Here is a 16,363-nt window from a genome sequence, read left to right as displayed (position 1 = left end):
ACTATCCAGTTTTTTGGCTTCTGCCTCAAATAGTGACCTTGTAGTTATTGTTGTCTCTCTTCCCATTTGATTGAAGTAAAAGATTCTGACAGACTTGTTCTTTTATCTTCTCCAAGGGCTATTTGAAGAAATAGAATGTTAAATAATTTTCATTATTGGAACCATGAAAAGGGGTGAGTAATAACCCCTCTGCACATCCTGGTAAAGATTACTTTTCTGTCTGGACTTTGAAAACTTGCAGGAAAATTCTTCAGCAAGAGAATTCTTCAGCATTGGCAAAAGTAATGAGTAAAATACTTAGTGATGTAACACCTTTTATCATCTGTTTAGTCCATGTTGCTGTTTAATAGTACTTTGAAGGTCAGTTACCTTGTAGAGAAACATTACTAAAGAAAGCAGTCATTTTCAATTCAGTACTGGCTTTTTTTTTATTTCTAATTGTCATTTTTAATTCAAAACAAACTTCTTGTGTGGCATAACAATATTCCTTTGTTCTTCTTGGTTCACAATTTTAATGGCAGTCCAGTTTAGGGGAGCCCAATCACACTCAGCAAACGGGAAGACTTCAACAGTGGTAAATGCTTGGGGGGGTTGCAAAAGTGCCTCATGTGATGCCTTCTATTCTCAGCATAGGTTAAAATTAGAACTAGACTGACATTGCATTGGAGTCTGAGTGAGAGTTTTAAATGGCTTTGGTAATGCAGACAAGATTCATAATTTATCTCCGCTCTTGTCCAGAAAGCAATGAGTCACAGAAAATCCTTGAAAACACCAAATAATTAAGGTAAGTTGTTGTTAAACTCTTTCAGATGCTTGGAGATGAAGTTGTTGGGAGATCTGATTACTTGGAAGTGAAATTGCAGTTATTTTACAGCCATACTTGGGAATTCACTTCTGAATTGTTGGCTGTGATGGCAAGATTATTATGGTTTTTATTTTCTTGATGAATAAGATCTAAGAACAAGACTTTTTTGATGGAATCCTGTTATATAATGAAATCATCCTGAAAATAGTCATATTGATATTTTATGGTTCTAAGGCACTATTTGTTGAATGATATGCAAAATAGAGTTGCCCAGAGTAAGCTTTACTAGAAATAAGTATTGGTTTGACTGTATAGTATGATACTGGGTTTGGTAGTACATCTATTAACTAAGGTCTCTTTTCTGCACAATTTATATTAATCTCTAAACAACAAGAAATGATAAATTAGTTATCACTTAATCTCAATAGATGTTTAATCTTGAAAAAATCAGGCAATTTGAATTGTAACCACTGACTGGAGCAAAAAACTTCATGCATGCATAGCATTTCTGGTGCATGTTGAGATGGGGACTGGGAAGGGCAGTTACTCTGAGAGAGACCATTGAAAGAGAAGCTAATCCTTCTAACTAGTAAATGTGATCACATTTATGTGGGGGAGAGGAAAAGTATACAGTCCTCTCTTTACAGGAAAAAATCCAATCCCTCTGTAGGAACCCAAAGGCCAGACTGCACTGCCATGCTGGGGTTGCCATTTGTATCACTTGTCAAATCTTGCCATTTTTCCTTAATGAACAGAGAACACATAAAAATCATAAATATTAATGTATTAGACCAGATTCTTCTGTATTCAAGCTTTGTAATTTGATTTTGTGATGTCTTTACAACAGGAAGCGATCCTGACATTTTACATTTTATTTGCCTACACATTTGAACCTTATTTCAGACTTTACGAATAAGTATGTTAGCAAAAGACATAGTAAACATAAAATAGAATGATTGCCAGTTTGAACACAAAAATGGTCTCTAAGCAATTGTGGTTTATCCAGGCTACACAAAAATATAACAGAAACAAATATGAAAAGAAAGATTGGTTCTAAAAGACAGACCTGCAGCAGTTATTGTAGAGAAATATATGCGTGAAAATAAGTTAAATTCCTCTTTTGTTGTTACCTATCTACTTATTTGGAAGAAAGTTATTCTTACTTTTTTTAGTTTAAAGCATATATAGGACATTTTCCTTACTTGCCACTACAAGTATCAGTAAAAAGTCAGAAAGGCAGCATTCAGATCATCAGTGTTCAGAGCACACTGCTGCTGGCATGAAGTTTAGCCCTGCAAGCTTATCTGAATATCAGTATCTTGGCTCCAGTAATGGCAATAAGGATGGTTTTTAGAGGGATGCAGTGATTAGGATGAGTGAGTATCCTATTTTGCTGCTCTTTGGGACAATATGTATTAATTATCTCACTAATGGATACATAATTTGAAAACTTTAGACTGAATTTAGTTTTAAATGTGAGTTCTGACACTCAGGGATACACAAACATTCAAAGAGAAATCAGAAGGCTTTAAATGCATTTTCCTAAAGGTAATGCATTACTAACTATAAAATGCATTGTACTGAGTTAAGCTATGAAGAAAATGAATGCAAATACAGTATACTAATTAATTTCCAGGAACAGTTCCGTTTCTGTTAAGTGCCAAACTCCTTTAGTGACAAGTATCTATATCAGGTAGGTGTCAGAATGCAGATATCAGAATTGAACTGCCTTAGATTGCAGGTAACAGCTTAGTGTCTTCCTGGGATGGGAATGAATGTTCAAATATGCATTTAATAATTATGGTCATCACTTAGCCTTCTGTTGAAGGAACTGAGAGAAGCAGTTGGTCACTGAATAAGAATGCAGAGATTGCAAAAAATACCTTTTTTTTATTATAATAAAATTTAACTTGGTGCAATTATCTATTTATATACAGAAAAAAACAGTTGATACAGTTGATAAAGTCCTGTCAGTTCTTTATATTAACTCATTTGACAACCTAATGAAGTGGGTATTGCAGTATTTTTGTTTTCATGTCACTGTCCCCATCTGGTAACCCATACCTGAAGTGGTGCATTGAGCCTGAAATTCAGTCAGATTCCTGCAAGCAAATCTGAACATGTAAAGGATCATGGCTGAAACTGCAGTTTGCCTGGGAACATTCTCTGCTGTGAAGACACTCTGGGAAGTGAGAATACACAAGATAAATGAAGAATTACAGAGGGAAAAGGAATTCAGGCAGAGGTCTGCAGGAAGGTAGGTAAATTGTAACTCTTAAAGTATGTGAAAAAGTAGACCATTTGTTACATTTCAGAAGACTGTAATTGGTTACTTTAAACTCATGCAGACTCCAATTCCTTAGTTGTTACTCCATCAGGATTCCCAGTGATTACAATTTATCTAGTGTCTGTGATAAAAATATTCGTATATAGATGAAATTCCCTGAACTCAGATACTAAAATCTTCTGCTCTGTAAATATTCTAACGAGTGAAGATTGTTTATGCTTTCTTCTCCACTGAGGTATTATCAGGGTTGCTTGGTCTTCTGTCTGGCCAGCAATTTTATGAAATTTTAAGAGATTTAGGATACTATTTTTGGTAATCCTAATTTATCAGTTGTGTTTGAAGTGGAACAACAAATTCAAAAGTTAGTCGTGGAGAATACAAGCAGAAAGACAGAGAATGACCTTGTCATAACTCTTGTTTAGGTACCCTTTGGAAATCAAGCTAAAAGAAGCTGATTGACCTATTTTCTTGCACTTATATGTGGTGGACTGGAAGGCTTTCATTTTAGGAGTCTGCTTCAAAATGTGCTTTAGAACTTAATTCCACATGACTTTATATTCTGTGGCCCTGCTGCAACATGTTGAAAGTGAATTCGGTCCTCCTTCTGAATGCAGATTTTAAGAACTAAAAAATAGAATTCCTATAAATTACCTCAGTCAAGCATTAAGGGCTTTTCTTCTCTCCAGCTGATAGTATATTAATATCCAGATAAAATTGTTATTAGACAATAAGGTGTTTGAGTCTTTTTTCAGAAAGTAGATAGGATTTAGTAATTATTGGCTGTATTCATTGTGGCACCACTGGCAGATCTTTTTTCCCTTGTAGGCTACTGCTTGTCTGGGAGGAGAGAGCTGCTTTAGCAAAGCTCAAAGAAAAAGTTATTAATGAAGGTGGAAGAGCAATTTTAAGGATAGAGGAAGAAGAATGGAAGGTAGGGTTGATAGGAATGAATGCTGCTTGTGTTGAATGACTGATGCATTAGAAAACTATTATTTACAACTTTACACTTACACTTACTACTTGTGTTCTATTAACTGCTGACTGTGCTTTGCTAACAGTGAATTAGGACACACTGTCGTGAGTGTAAAAGCAAGCTGGGTGGTTTTTAGTCCTGAATATTAAGCATTACTCTGCAAAAACAAAGCCCAAAAGAATTTTCTGCATTAGAAAATATTTTCACTGAAGAGTATTATTTTCATTCTGTAAATTCTCATTTAACATTCATACACCAGAGCTACTGAAATGTATCAAGATGAAAACCCACCAAACCATGTTTGGGTGCATGGAGATATTTCTTATTGTTTGTTTTCTCTTTCTAAGAGTGAAAATGGGCCCATAGATTCCCAGAACACTTACTGGTGTTTTGCATGTGCAGAGCTATTCTGCTTTTAATGCTGGCAGAGTGCAGGCCATCAGTGCTCTGAGCCATGCAGAAATACACTTACCAGCTCCTAGAAAGTCATGAGAATTAGTTTGTGTTGAGGCCAGTGAGAACACGACGGCCAGACCCAGCCTTCTGTGCAAAAATCTATTTAGAGCAGTTTCATTTCAGTTATATTGTTTTCTTTTTTAAAAAAAGAAAGAAACAAACAAAAACAAGCCTGAAACTTGTCAATGACAGTAGTGCAGGTATCTACATCCTGGGAGCCAAAAGAGGGCAGGTTCCATCTGTGATTAGAATGACAACCCACACTGGTGTTCACTTCAGGATTATGGAATCATGGAATGTGCTGAGTTCATTGACTTGAACTCCTGGCTTTGCATAGCACCATCTCCAAGAGTCACACCACGTGCCTGAGAGCATTGTCCAAACATTTCTTGAACTCTGTCAGGCTTGGTGCTGTGACCACTGCCCTGGAGAGCATGTTCCAGTGCCCAGCCACCCCCTGGGGGAAGAACCCTTTCCTAATATATTGATGTAAGCCTTTCTAAAGTGTAAACCTTTTCCTAATATGTATGATAGTAAAATCATATCAGTTATGCTTGCTATTTCTAGCATATTTTAGAAAACAGTTATCAGGATTCATTTTGTAACCTACATGTTACAGTGTAGCTTAAGAAAAAGGACAGACTTAGTATTTCAAATAAAACTTCTGCCTCAGCCTGTATTCTAAGCTGAATTTCTTCTGGTTTGTATTTCTTGTTGTAGACATTACCTTCGTGCTTATTGAAACTAATCCATCTCCAGGAATGGCAGCTTCACAGAACTAGTTTGCAGAAAATTCCTCAGTTTATTGGAAGATTTCACAGCCTTGTTGTTCTGGATCTATCCCGGAACTCAATTGAAAGTGTACCTAAAGAAATTGGTGAGCTGTGCTTTCTTTTATTTTAAACTGCTTTTCTAAGAAAATTGGTCTCACATAAATGTACCATTTTTGTGCCCTTTGCTTGTCTAATAATCCTATTGGGTAGTAAGAAAACAGATTATTTAAATCTGACAGTGAGATAGAGATCTCCAAACCATAAATTCCCTATAAACTAAAAATGGGGCTGGATGGAAGAGACAAATCACTATGAAAGCTCTCCATGACAAAAAAAGGGCCTGTTTGCACAGCAGGGACTAGACATCAGAATACAGCTAGGAAAGGGATACTGAAAAACAGACTTCATGCTCTGAGTCCACAGCAGGACTAGCCTAGCCACAATTTCTTGGTTTTGGGTTTTTCCTTTAAGCACTCCACTAGATTGCAGTCCTGTACTGAGGAGTCCTGAGGTGCTGCTATTTGCAGTTTGGTGATTTTTTTTTTTGTTTGTTTTGTTTTGTGAGAACACAGAGCATTTTTATAACAGTAAAAGGATAAGGCAAAACAAATGATATTGTGCTTCAAACAGAATAAAGATTAACATTTCTCATTTGCGCTCTTTGCAGGCCAGCTGACCAGCCTCCAAGAGCTGCTTCTCAGTTACAACAGAATAAAATCTGTTCCTAAGGAAATAAGTAACTGCATCAGTCTGGAAAGATTGGAACTGGCTGTCAACAGAAGTATCTGTGATCTTCCTCCTCAGGTTTTGACAGACTGTTTAGTTTTGTTTAAAGCATATTTTGAATTTATCCAAAGCAAATTATCATTATGTGTTGCATTTCTGTTTTTGGATTTGCTGTGATGCTGTGGTTTCACAGTACTCCACACTGGTGTGAACAGCCTGTCCATGACAGGTCAAACTGAAGCCACATGAGAGGCACATACATACACTTGAGTAGCTGAAGGAGCCAGTCTTTGTTTTGGCCAGATAAATGACTTGGCAGTGCATAGAGGGCAGTGACACACTCCATTTCAATTTGTTTAGGCTGGAAAGTGTCACTGATTTACCCCACTAAGAATCTGATGCCTTAGCACAGAGAAGTTCTCTTGTATGGTTTAGAGTACGAATTCATACCACATGCCAGGAGACAGCTGTAAGCATCTTTACCAGAACAGCTAGATCTGAAAAGGGGTTGTGTGATTTTTACAGCTGCCTGTGCAGAGGAGAACAATTTTTGTTCTCAAACATTGAAAACAATTATGAGAGAGTGAAAGCAACTACTCACCTACTATTGAACTTTAATTTGAACTGACCAAAATGTGAGAGATCTGTAACTATTAGTCTCTTAGACAGAGATGACAAGTATGTAACCATATTTACTTGTTTTAATTTATTTAAAAAAAACAGTCATGGCAATAGTTGACAGCAATCAGTGCCTTGCAAAATTGAGTGAGTCCAAATAGCAATAGCAGAGAATCTTCAAATGGAAATATACATTATTAACCAAAATCTAGAATTTACAAAATCTATGTGCATACAGGTGGCAGGGTGTAATATAAAAAATCCATAGCTCTGTCTGATGAAGACTGCAGTGATGTGAACACTGGGAAGCCTTGGTTATGTACACTTGAATGGCATTCAGTGTTGAGGCAATTGCACCAGATCTGCTAGAAAACATCTTTGTACCACTTGAACATTGCAAAAGCACCTGAAGGCATCAATCACCAAAGGATTAGGTGCTGTGATACTATGTTGCATTTTTAGAGTGTTTTGCCAGGGTAGTAGACTTCACAGCATGGAAAGTGTCATGGTTCACTCTAAAATACAGTCCATGCAATCTGATACATAAAAATCTAAATATTTGACTAATGAAAAATGGCATATTGCATGGAGTATGAAATTCCAAGGACAGTGCTGTCTTTAACATTCTCTTCCTTGAGGCTTGGGGCATATCTGCATTGTAGTCAGCAGTTATGGCACTCACTACTGGGTGGGAGGTAAAGTTCTGCTGCCTTATCAGTTCCCAACCTGTCTACCTTCCAGGCCAAACTGTTATTGTCAGGTACTATCAGCTATTGGCACTCAAAATCATTCTGTGTTTACTGGCTCCAAAATGTGTTATGTTTCTTAACATTACCAGATTACTGCTGTACAGCTGCAGCAGCTACACTAAGTTGCATTAAATCTCCCCTTCTTTTCAGCTTAGTGATTTTTCTTTTCTTTTCAGCTCAGTGATTTAAAGAAGCTGTCACACATAGATTTGTGCATGAATCAGTTTACTGCCATCCCTTCAGCTCTCCTCAACATGCCAAATCTAGAATGGTTAGATATGGGGGGAAACAAACTCCAGGAGCTTCCTGATGCAATTGACAGGTAAATACAGCTCAAAGCTTATCTTAAGTCTCAATTCCACTGTACTGAAATACTAATTAATAAGCACTACTTCAAAAGATAATTTTTATGTTAATCTCACTCCAAAGTCAAGATTTTATCTGCCTACTGTGATGTTTGGATCAGCTGGAATAATCCATTCAATCAACAATAAATTCAGTATCAACTATAAGGTTAAATATTTATTGTCAATCACATTTTTGAGCAGAGGTCATTATCTTGGATATGGGGTTTCCTGAGACTTGTTGCATTATGAGTTCTTTATGTGGCTGAAAAATTAATTTTATAGTAATAACCGAGAGGATTAATTCTGTGAATCTTGATTTATTGCACAAATGCCTACTTTTCAGAATGGAAAACCTCCACACTTTATGGCTCCAAAGGAATGAGATAAACTCTTTGCCAGAAACCATTGGTAATATGAAAAATCTTAGTACTCTTGTTCTTAGCAACAACAAACTTAAAGATATTCCAGCTTGTATGAAGGACATGACAAATCTGAGGTAAGAAAAAGCACCAGTAATATAAATGAAAATAACTAGAAAATACTTTTTAAAGCCCCCTTGAGTTGTAGCTCACAGAGTGATACTAAGGGAGAGGAAAAGGCATTACCACAGTTGTACAGATGGATACAATAAATCAGCATTACACGGATTCCCAACAATTAGGGATCTGGTGTAGTAGTGGTACTACTTTGTGTAGTAAAGTATTAGTTAAAGAAGTAAATTATGATAGTTACAGTCTCACAGGAAAAGTAGACTATGATACATTTTCTCATTTCATAGCCCTCCCACTATAATTGCCCTTTGATATTGCTCTCTAAAAGCAAGAGCTTGCAGAAAAATGTGGCAGGCATTAAAATGACAAAAAGTAGAACTTTGCCATTGAGAATTCAAGCATTCAGAATTAAACAAAATTTATTAGGTTTAAGGACATGGATGAAACTGTCATGTACTTGATATGAAAAATAAAAATAATGTAAATTCTGAATTGGTAGAATTTGAACTACTCCTTAGTATACTGTGACAGAAACTTTCCTTGTTGTTAGCATTTTCATTTGGATTATTGGATGCTGGCTGTTTTAGAGAAAGAATGCTGGCCTGCATAAACCATGCCTAACCCAGGAAGACAATTCCTGTCCTCAGCTCTTTTGGAAGAACCTCCTTAACTAAATATATACAAGGATAGGCCCAAGGATGGAACAAGAATCAAGAGAGACAGGACTGGCTCCTGCCTTGCAAAGCTGGGAGGAGCCACTCGCACTGTTCTCATTCACTCACCTGTTTGCTCAATACATCTGACAGTGGGGTCAGAAACTGAAGACAAACTGCTGAGGACCACAATGTTTTTTCCCACCACAATCAGTTACTGTTATAAAGCATCTTCTTAGCTTACTTAATACTAATGATAGAGTGGCGAGTTTAGTATAACAAGAACTTCATTTCCTTTTGCTTAAAATAATGTTTGAGAAATCTTAATTCAGTTTCAAAAGAATTATTTTCTCTGGACAAAACTTACTGCAAGATTAACCTTTTCTGGTGAATTCCTAGATTTGTCAACTTCAGAGACAACCCACTGGAGCTAGAGGTAACGCTCCCTCCGTGTGAGAACACAGATGAGGAGGAGCAACAGGAAATGTTTGGTATTGACTTCATGCACTTGTATATCCAGGAATCACTCAAGAAAACAGGTATGGCTTTTTTATTAATTCTGATCTCTCCACAGTACAGCGAGGAAGAGAGGGATAAACTGCATGAATAAAATCTAGGATATGTATGAAAATGAAACATGAATAACCTTCTTAATAAATTAGTTATGTTTTCCAAAAAAAATCTGTAAACAGGTTTTTACTGAGGACAGGGGCACTTTTAACAGGAGTTTACACAGTAGGTCTCCAACAAACAGCACAGATTCTGGTAGGAACATACTGGAACCATGGAGCACTGTAATAAATGTGCCTGAGTTACCTACACCATGGATAAAGAGGAGCTGATGACTGTCTTTCATATTTGCAATTTAATCAGTTTACATAAAGAAGGTCTTCTAGCATCCTTTGATTCATGAAGCTCAACTTTTCCTATTTTTGGATGTTGTCCAGAGGGTACTTCCAGAGGAAGACTAGGGGAGAAATGTCTATGTTCCCAAGATACATCTTTTAGCAATGAACTATCAACACCTGATAAACAGATGTTTCTTACAACTTGCTTTCCCTGACACAAAATACAGTCACTTAAACAAAACACCTCCAGTTTCATCCCATTTCTAAAACATAATAAAAATTTGATGCTCCTTGTCTCTGGGGTAACAGCTTTAATGTTGCAGTAAGAGACCTGAATAAGCATTTGGGAACAGATGTTCAGTTGGCAGCTGTTACTTGCAGATATAAAATGATCTCTCTGATCTTCATTCTGTGTTTTGTGAAGGCTTAAAAAAATGAATGTAATGCTCTTATTTTAGAGCACTAAGCCAGCTTTTTTTCTTATCAATATTTCATAAAGGAATTACCAAATTAGCAAAAATATACCAAGATGACAGTTTAGACATAAGTTTTCTTTCTGAATAGATTCTCTAGCAGCATAGGCTGATCAAAGTACTTAGGCCTACTTAAACATTTTAAGAGGAAATACAAAGCTATTCTGAACTTCAAAGTGAGAATAAAGTATGTCAACTTATCTTATTTTAATCTATTGTCTTTCAGGAAATGTGGAAAATTGTACTTCTGGTTCTCCTCCTGTCATGAATCCTAATGAATAAAGAATGTAACTGTGAACAGAAGAAAATATCAAGTACACTTCTTCACACCAAAGAGGCTACAACAGGTTTCAAGTATTCTTAGGGATTTTATTTTTCCACTGATGAGGATTGGTTTGCATATTTGTAATTCCCAGTGAAACTGGAAAATATAAGACCTTTTCTTGGGTACAGGAAAGATGATAAAGAGTTTTTTTGTAAGAAATGAAGTAGTTTTATATAAAAACCCAGGTGAGTTTTATAGGGTTTGTTTTTTTCCCCTACCAATTCCAAATCTATCTCCTGTCATATAGTTGGCTCTGGTATCACAGAAGGATTTGGGACAGCTGTCAACAGGACATTCTCCAAGGACACAGCAGACTCTGTATAATACTGCAGTGCAGCCTTGTATCCTTGCTGTTGTAAATACTCAATCCGCCCGTGATCAATCAGCCGTTTGCAGAGGCACCCGATCTCCTTCCGCTCCTCAACACTCAGTATCCTGCTTCCAGATAAAGGAAGGAATCAACAGCTGTCTGCAAATAGTTTCGGTAATTAACATTAGTAGTTAAGCTTAGAAAAACTACTGAAATCATTATAAGTTCATTTTGGTCAGGTAAGCATGACTGTTGAAATATTTTGAAATGTCCATCCATGAAAATAATATTTTTGAAGTACAATATGTCTATAAGTTTAGTAATTACATGTTTCTGCAAAATTAGTCCTTTTGAGGACCCAAACCAATTTAATGTGCCACTATACATAGCTTTTCTGCTGGTGTCCACTTGCTAGGGAAAAAAAATGTACATACCCTTGTAAAGTATCAGAACCACTTGCTGTCCTGCTAAGCGTGTGCTCGTGTTCTTCTGTATCATTAGTTTGATCTTCACTGTCTTCACTTGTAGAAGCTTTGCTTGTGGTTTCTTGCATGCCACAAGTGGCCCAACTACTCATTCTCTGAAAATAATGGAATTCTACTGGTCCCAGTCCTACTGATTTAAAGAACTCTCTGCCTACATAATGTGTCCAGTCACACTTGTGATGGCAACACAGAGCAATAACGATTCCAGCTACAGGCTTATGGTCTTCTGTGGTGCTTTCATTACCAGATTTATGAGGAGCCACCTCTGTTTGAGCAGCCCTGCAGCGTTTTGGTGCAGGCTCTTCATCTTTTCCATCACAGCAAGTGGTGTAACTTTCAACCAAGCATCTCAAAGCAAGATCTGGGAATGAACAAATATATCCCCCCCAACCAAAAATATCCATAAACACCATGTCATTATTTATACAGGCTGTATCATGGTCAGGAATGTGCTTCCCACAAAGAAAAATAAAATTACACATCACAAACTAAGCCAAAAAGCAAGTTCAATAATAACTAAAAATTACAAACATGCTTTGAAAGCATGAAAACCCTAAATGTGGTTTCTCTGGAGCTTCTAAGAGCTTATCCTCTGAAATATTTGTTCTGCAAAAGTGAATTTTAAATAGTTTGGTTAAAAAATTGGCATATTGTAGGAGAATCTCCTCCCTGTAAAACACATGAGTATTTGCTCTAAAACTTTGATATCTAGGACACAGTCTGTTAAGTATGTACATCTACTCTTAAATGCTTAACTGTGTCATCTGTCACGCTACCTATAAAGGTGTCATATTTGAGATGTCTTTCTCTGTATAGTAGCCATATAACATTAGAAAAACTGTATTAGGTTAAAGTTATCAAGAGAGAAACACAATCTTATTTGTGTTTGTGATACATATTCAGACCACCAATAAAATTTTAGAAAGAAAATTGTTTCAAAGAAGAGGCAACTGTGCTAAAAAAGTACTCTCAAATACGTGACCCATGCCACCACACACTGTTCTCTGTTCTAATCTATTAAAGCCAAGAAGGGCTTCACTTCTGCCTAAAGTATCCTTACATCTATTATCCTTTTACTATTCCACTGGACTCAAGAGATATTTAGAATATAATTACTGTGTTCACCAGAAAAGGTTTAGAGGGCAATAAGAGCTTAAAATGACAATTTGCAAGATCAGTCTAATCAGAGTGCAAGGTTTATATCCTGACTTTCTGCAGTTCACACATCTGTAATTCATACCTGTTGCAGCACCACACAAATGCTTCCCAATGCCTACCACTGGTAGTTTTTTCTTCTCCAAAATAGGTACCTTATCTGGAGGGAAAAAATAAAAACAAACAACAAACCCCCATCCAATCCACAACTACCCCAGCACCTCTGTTTTTTCTGAATAATACAATTTCAGCATACTTAGAAATAAATGTTTGCCACTACTAAAAATACATTGATTGGCACATTTTGTTAAGACAAATTAAAAGAATAGGATGCAGTGCCTGGGAAGCACATTTAACCATTTCAGCCTTTCTATACTGCCTATGAAAGATAAATATGACATGAGTGCATCTCCTGCTGAAGGCGCTCCCACAAATTCTGTAGCATTGATGGTGCATCACTTGCTTAATTCTACACATAAACAAACAATGCAAATATGTTTAATTCTGCAAGTGCTAAAAAACCTTCAAAATGTATTTGTTTTGGTGCTTTCTCACCTATAATGACGTCCTATGAGTGTATAAAAAGTAGAAAACTTTAAAACTCCATTTAAAATATATGTATATGTCTATTTATGTATATTCACACATGCTTGTATGTATATATGTGTATACATACAGCATCAACATGTCCAAGCAACCACTGAGAATAATCTTCAGAACCAACATTTAAGCATGTTACACACAAATTGACTGGAACCCCAATTCAAAATTTAAAAATAAGCCTCTACTTCAGAATGATACAGGCTAAGAAGGAACTTACTTAAACATAAGTGCTGAATGTCTACTTGAAGCCTCTCAAATATAGAATCTCTTCTTTTGTGTTTTCCATCCACCTGTTTAAACAGAACAAGAGATTGCATAGGGCTGGCCACTAATAACTATAATTTTGCTCCAGGTATTAATGTCAGACTTTTTTCTTGTCAAATCAACATCTGTGAATTTCCAACACTAAACGTCAGGATTTTTTTCTAATAAATTTACTATTGGTGAAGTATGGAATGTATAACTTGTTAAAATTTAAATGTATTGAGGATAAAAAAGCTTCAATAGCAATGGTTTAAAAATTACACTTTACTAATGTAACAATATCCTCTCACCTTGAATCTTGTAGTAGCCCTTTCCACAAGCAAAAACTGAACACTTTCAACGTTCTCTAAGGCAATATCAACCCAATGAGACAGCTTTCCTCGCCCAGCTCCAAATTCAACAAAACACCTTCCTGGACCAAGTAAATGCAATTTTTCCATGTTACCTAAAATAGAAGCCTACAAAGATCAAATGATTATTTGTGAACCAAGAAAATACATACCCTGTGTTTTGTAATGCCTTACAGAAAAATTATTCCTTCACCAAACTGCAGAAGACTTTTTTAAGCCTTGCTTTCAGTAAGGGATTAGGGAAAAGATGATGTGTGTACAGGATGTATATGAGGAAAGGGATTATATCTTCTGTTTTACCATATCACATTTCCTCTGTGGGAAGCAAGTGGAATTATGCACCCAGTCACTCAAATTTACAGCAGCACAATTCCATGTCCAAACTCCTCTATAGTTACTAGTAAATCAGACCAAACCTGTTGTTTCAGGTGTTTGAAAGCAGATTCCCCATTCTTTGGGTCACTTAAGGCTTCTTGTAAAGCCTGGTGGGACAGTATTTGTTCCTTAAGATGAAGTTCCAGGCCTGGAGGCAAATGAAAAACTTTTAGATATAGCTTTTGAGTTTCCAAGGGTTCCTAGTTTGTAACACACATTATTACAATTGTGACATGAACTCAGTTTGTAGTACTAAAACAGTCTGCTGGGACTGTAAATCTATGATCATATAACAGAGCTGTATTGTTATCTGTAGTGACATCGAGGAAAAAAAGACAGCGAGAAAAAAAAAAAAGAGAAGGAAGGAACATAGGATTGGAGTTTTATCATTCTTTTAATCTGGTTTACTTTTTGGAGTAAAATTTAGCTATTGGAGGTCTGTGTGATAATTATTTCAGATGTGTTTTACGGCAGCTATGTCATATTTTTACAGGTATCTAACAACAAAAATAACAATGAAATATTTACTCAATTCAATTTAAAACATCTTATATTTAGTATTAAGCTCACCATTACTAGCTTTTTTCAACCTGGTAATTAAATTCTGCAGCTCTTCGATAGATAGAGAAGATAGAGGAACCTTTTCAGGGAAAAAAAAGTGACACCTATAAATATGAGACCTTTGAAATTTTCTCTATCTTTGTAGTCATAAATTGCAACATGTAATGTAAGGACTGAACCTAAAACCAAATAATGTACTCACTTGTTTTTCTGGTATTTCTGCTACATCTTTTAAACCAGCATTAATATCTTGAACAAAGTAGACCTTTAAAAAAAAAGAAAACCAAAAGAAAATAAATTTGATTCAGTTAATTACCAGGAAGCAAATAGCTAAATTTTTCAGTGTTCTTATGGTAAGGTATGTAGCAATAGAAACCCACTGCAAAGTAAGATTTTTCAAGTAATTTTTTTTCCTATAGTCTGATCCTGAATCCCAGCAAGAAATGACTCTTCTGACACAGTTTTCAAGATTGAACATGTTCATACAAGTTAAGCAGTCAGGGCTTACTAGACAGATTTCAGAGACCATTCTCAGGTTTCTGAGGGAATACTAAAGGTGCAATTCTAATAAGGCAGCAAGGCAGGCAATAAAGAAGCCATCCTCTGCTTTCTTGAAAGAGCTGTTGAACATGCCCTGTTGCTTCCCTCAGCAGCTGTCAGCCAAGCTTTCCGTGGCTCACTGCCAGCCTGGCTGGGATACCCAGAGCTTCTCTGCAGGTTCTGCTTTCCCAGAACAACCTCTCACCCAGCCTCTTTAATGAATGGCATTGTGAGAGTCTCTTTCTTGTGTGTGCTTCTGAGAAAAATGAATTCAACATATTTATTTGTAACCAAGAACTGAAAAAGTGTACCAAATTACAGAGTGAAGGGGAAGAGAATACGAGGGGAATGGAATGTGAGTTGCATTTCAACAAGTAATATAGACCTTCCTCACAGTAGTGCTTTGCTAAACCTGCTGCCCTGCAGCTTACAGCTGCTGTCAGCACAGAAATTCTCTGCAGAACTGTAATGTTTAAGGTTCTTAAATCTGAGAGGAAGTGCTGAAATTACACTGCACTTACAGGCTTTGGCTTCTCTCTTGAGTTACATTTCTTTAAATGCTTTTGTAGTTGGTCTTCATATACAGTGCTAAAAGCCAAATGGAGAGAAAAGTAAGTATCATGGAAACACTGACAAAGATCGAGAAAAGCATTTACATATACTCACTGTTTTGGATCAAGAGGGCACGGAATTCTTTTTCTGTCATTTTGTTCCTAGTTAGAAAAGTTTTAGAAAACACTTCAGCATGCATTCAGTGTTGTGTTTTAAAGAAGCTGTTGAGGGGCATCAGCTTCATAAAACATCTATTTAGAATAAGTGAGTTAACCGGAACGGAGAAACGGAGACGAGAACTTAATACTTGACTGGATCTTAGGATAATAAACCCCTCATGCAAGGTGGGGGCTGCTGCTGGGCAGAAGCGAGTGCCCGGCACATAGAGGCTCAAGGGAAGGCACAGGCGCTGCCTCTCCCAGCCGTGCCACGAGAGCGGGGCCGCCCCGAGCCCGCCCGCCCGCCCGGCCCGAGAAAAGTCCCTGCACCTCCTCGTGCCCGTGCTCCCCGCAGAAGCGCCTGCCGGGCGCCGGGATCATCCTGCAGAAGCGCCTTTTCCTCAGCACGAAGTGAGCGCAGCGCCCCGGCTCCGGCTCCGGCGCCGCCATCGCCGCTCCCGGCAGCCCCCGCGCCGCCATCTTGTG

General features: G+C 37.1%; 2 protein-coding genes across 3 annotated transcripts; one reads left to right on the top strand and one right to left on the bottom strand.

The window, feature by feature from the left end:
- Positions 1–649: 649 nt before the first annotated feature.
- LRRC39 (leucine rich repeat containing 39) lies at positions 650–11,215 on the top strand. Of its 2 annotated transcripts, XR_014616386.1 has the most exons (10): positions 650–784; positions 2,876–3,062; positions 3,918–4,023; positions 5,242–5,398; positions 5,962–6,098; positions 7,564–7,709; positions 8,078–8,230; positions 9,278–9,417; positions 10,426–10,546; positions 10,772–11,215. XR_014616386.1 is itself a non-coding variant. In XM_084211469.1 (9 exons), the coding sequence occupies exons 2-9, from the start codon at positions 2,938–2,940 to the stop codon at positions 10,479–10,481; spliced, it is 1,020 nt and encodes a 339-aa protein (XP_084067595.1). In that variant the 5' UTR covers positions 658–784; positions 2,827–2,937; the 3' UTR covers positions 10,482–10,545. The 2 variants fall into 2 exon arrangements, 1 of the variants encoding a protein (XP_084067595.1); XM_084211469.1 differs by lacking the exon at positions 10,772–11,215 and having other exon boundaries at positions 658–784; positions 2,827–3,062; positions 10,426–10,545.
- TRMT13 (tRNA methyltransferase 13 homolog) lies at positions 10,764–16,357 on the bottom strand (the record flags this gene model as incomplete). Its single annotated transcript, XM_084211470.1, has 11 exons — positions 10,764–10,959; positions 11,269–11,680; positions 12,560–12,634; positions 13,295–13,367; positions 13,632–13,799; positions 14,108–14,214; positions 14,637–14,706; positions 14,830–14,892; positions 15,689–15,755; positions 15,834–15,880; positions 16,208–16,357. The coding sequence occupies 11 exons, from the start codon at positions 16,355–16,357 to the stop codon at positions 10,764–10,766; spliced, it is 1,428 nt and encodes a 475-aa protein (XP_084067596.1).
- Between the last annotated feature and the right edge of the window lie 6 nt (positions 16,358–16,363).

The sequence above is a fragment of the Fringilla coelebs genome (assembly GCF_963513975.1).
Source record: "Fringilla coelebs genome assembly, chromosome: 9".
Lineage (NCBI taxonomy): Eukaryota > Metazoa > Chordata > Aves > Passeriformes > Fringillidae > Fringilla > Fringilla coelebs.
Note: the sequence above shows the minus strand (reverse complement) of the source record. Positions and strands in the feature narration are given on the sequence as shown.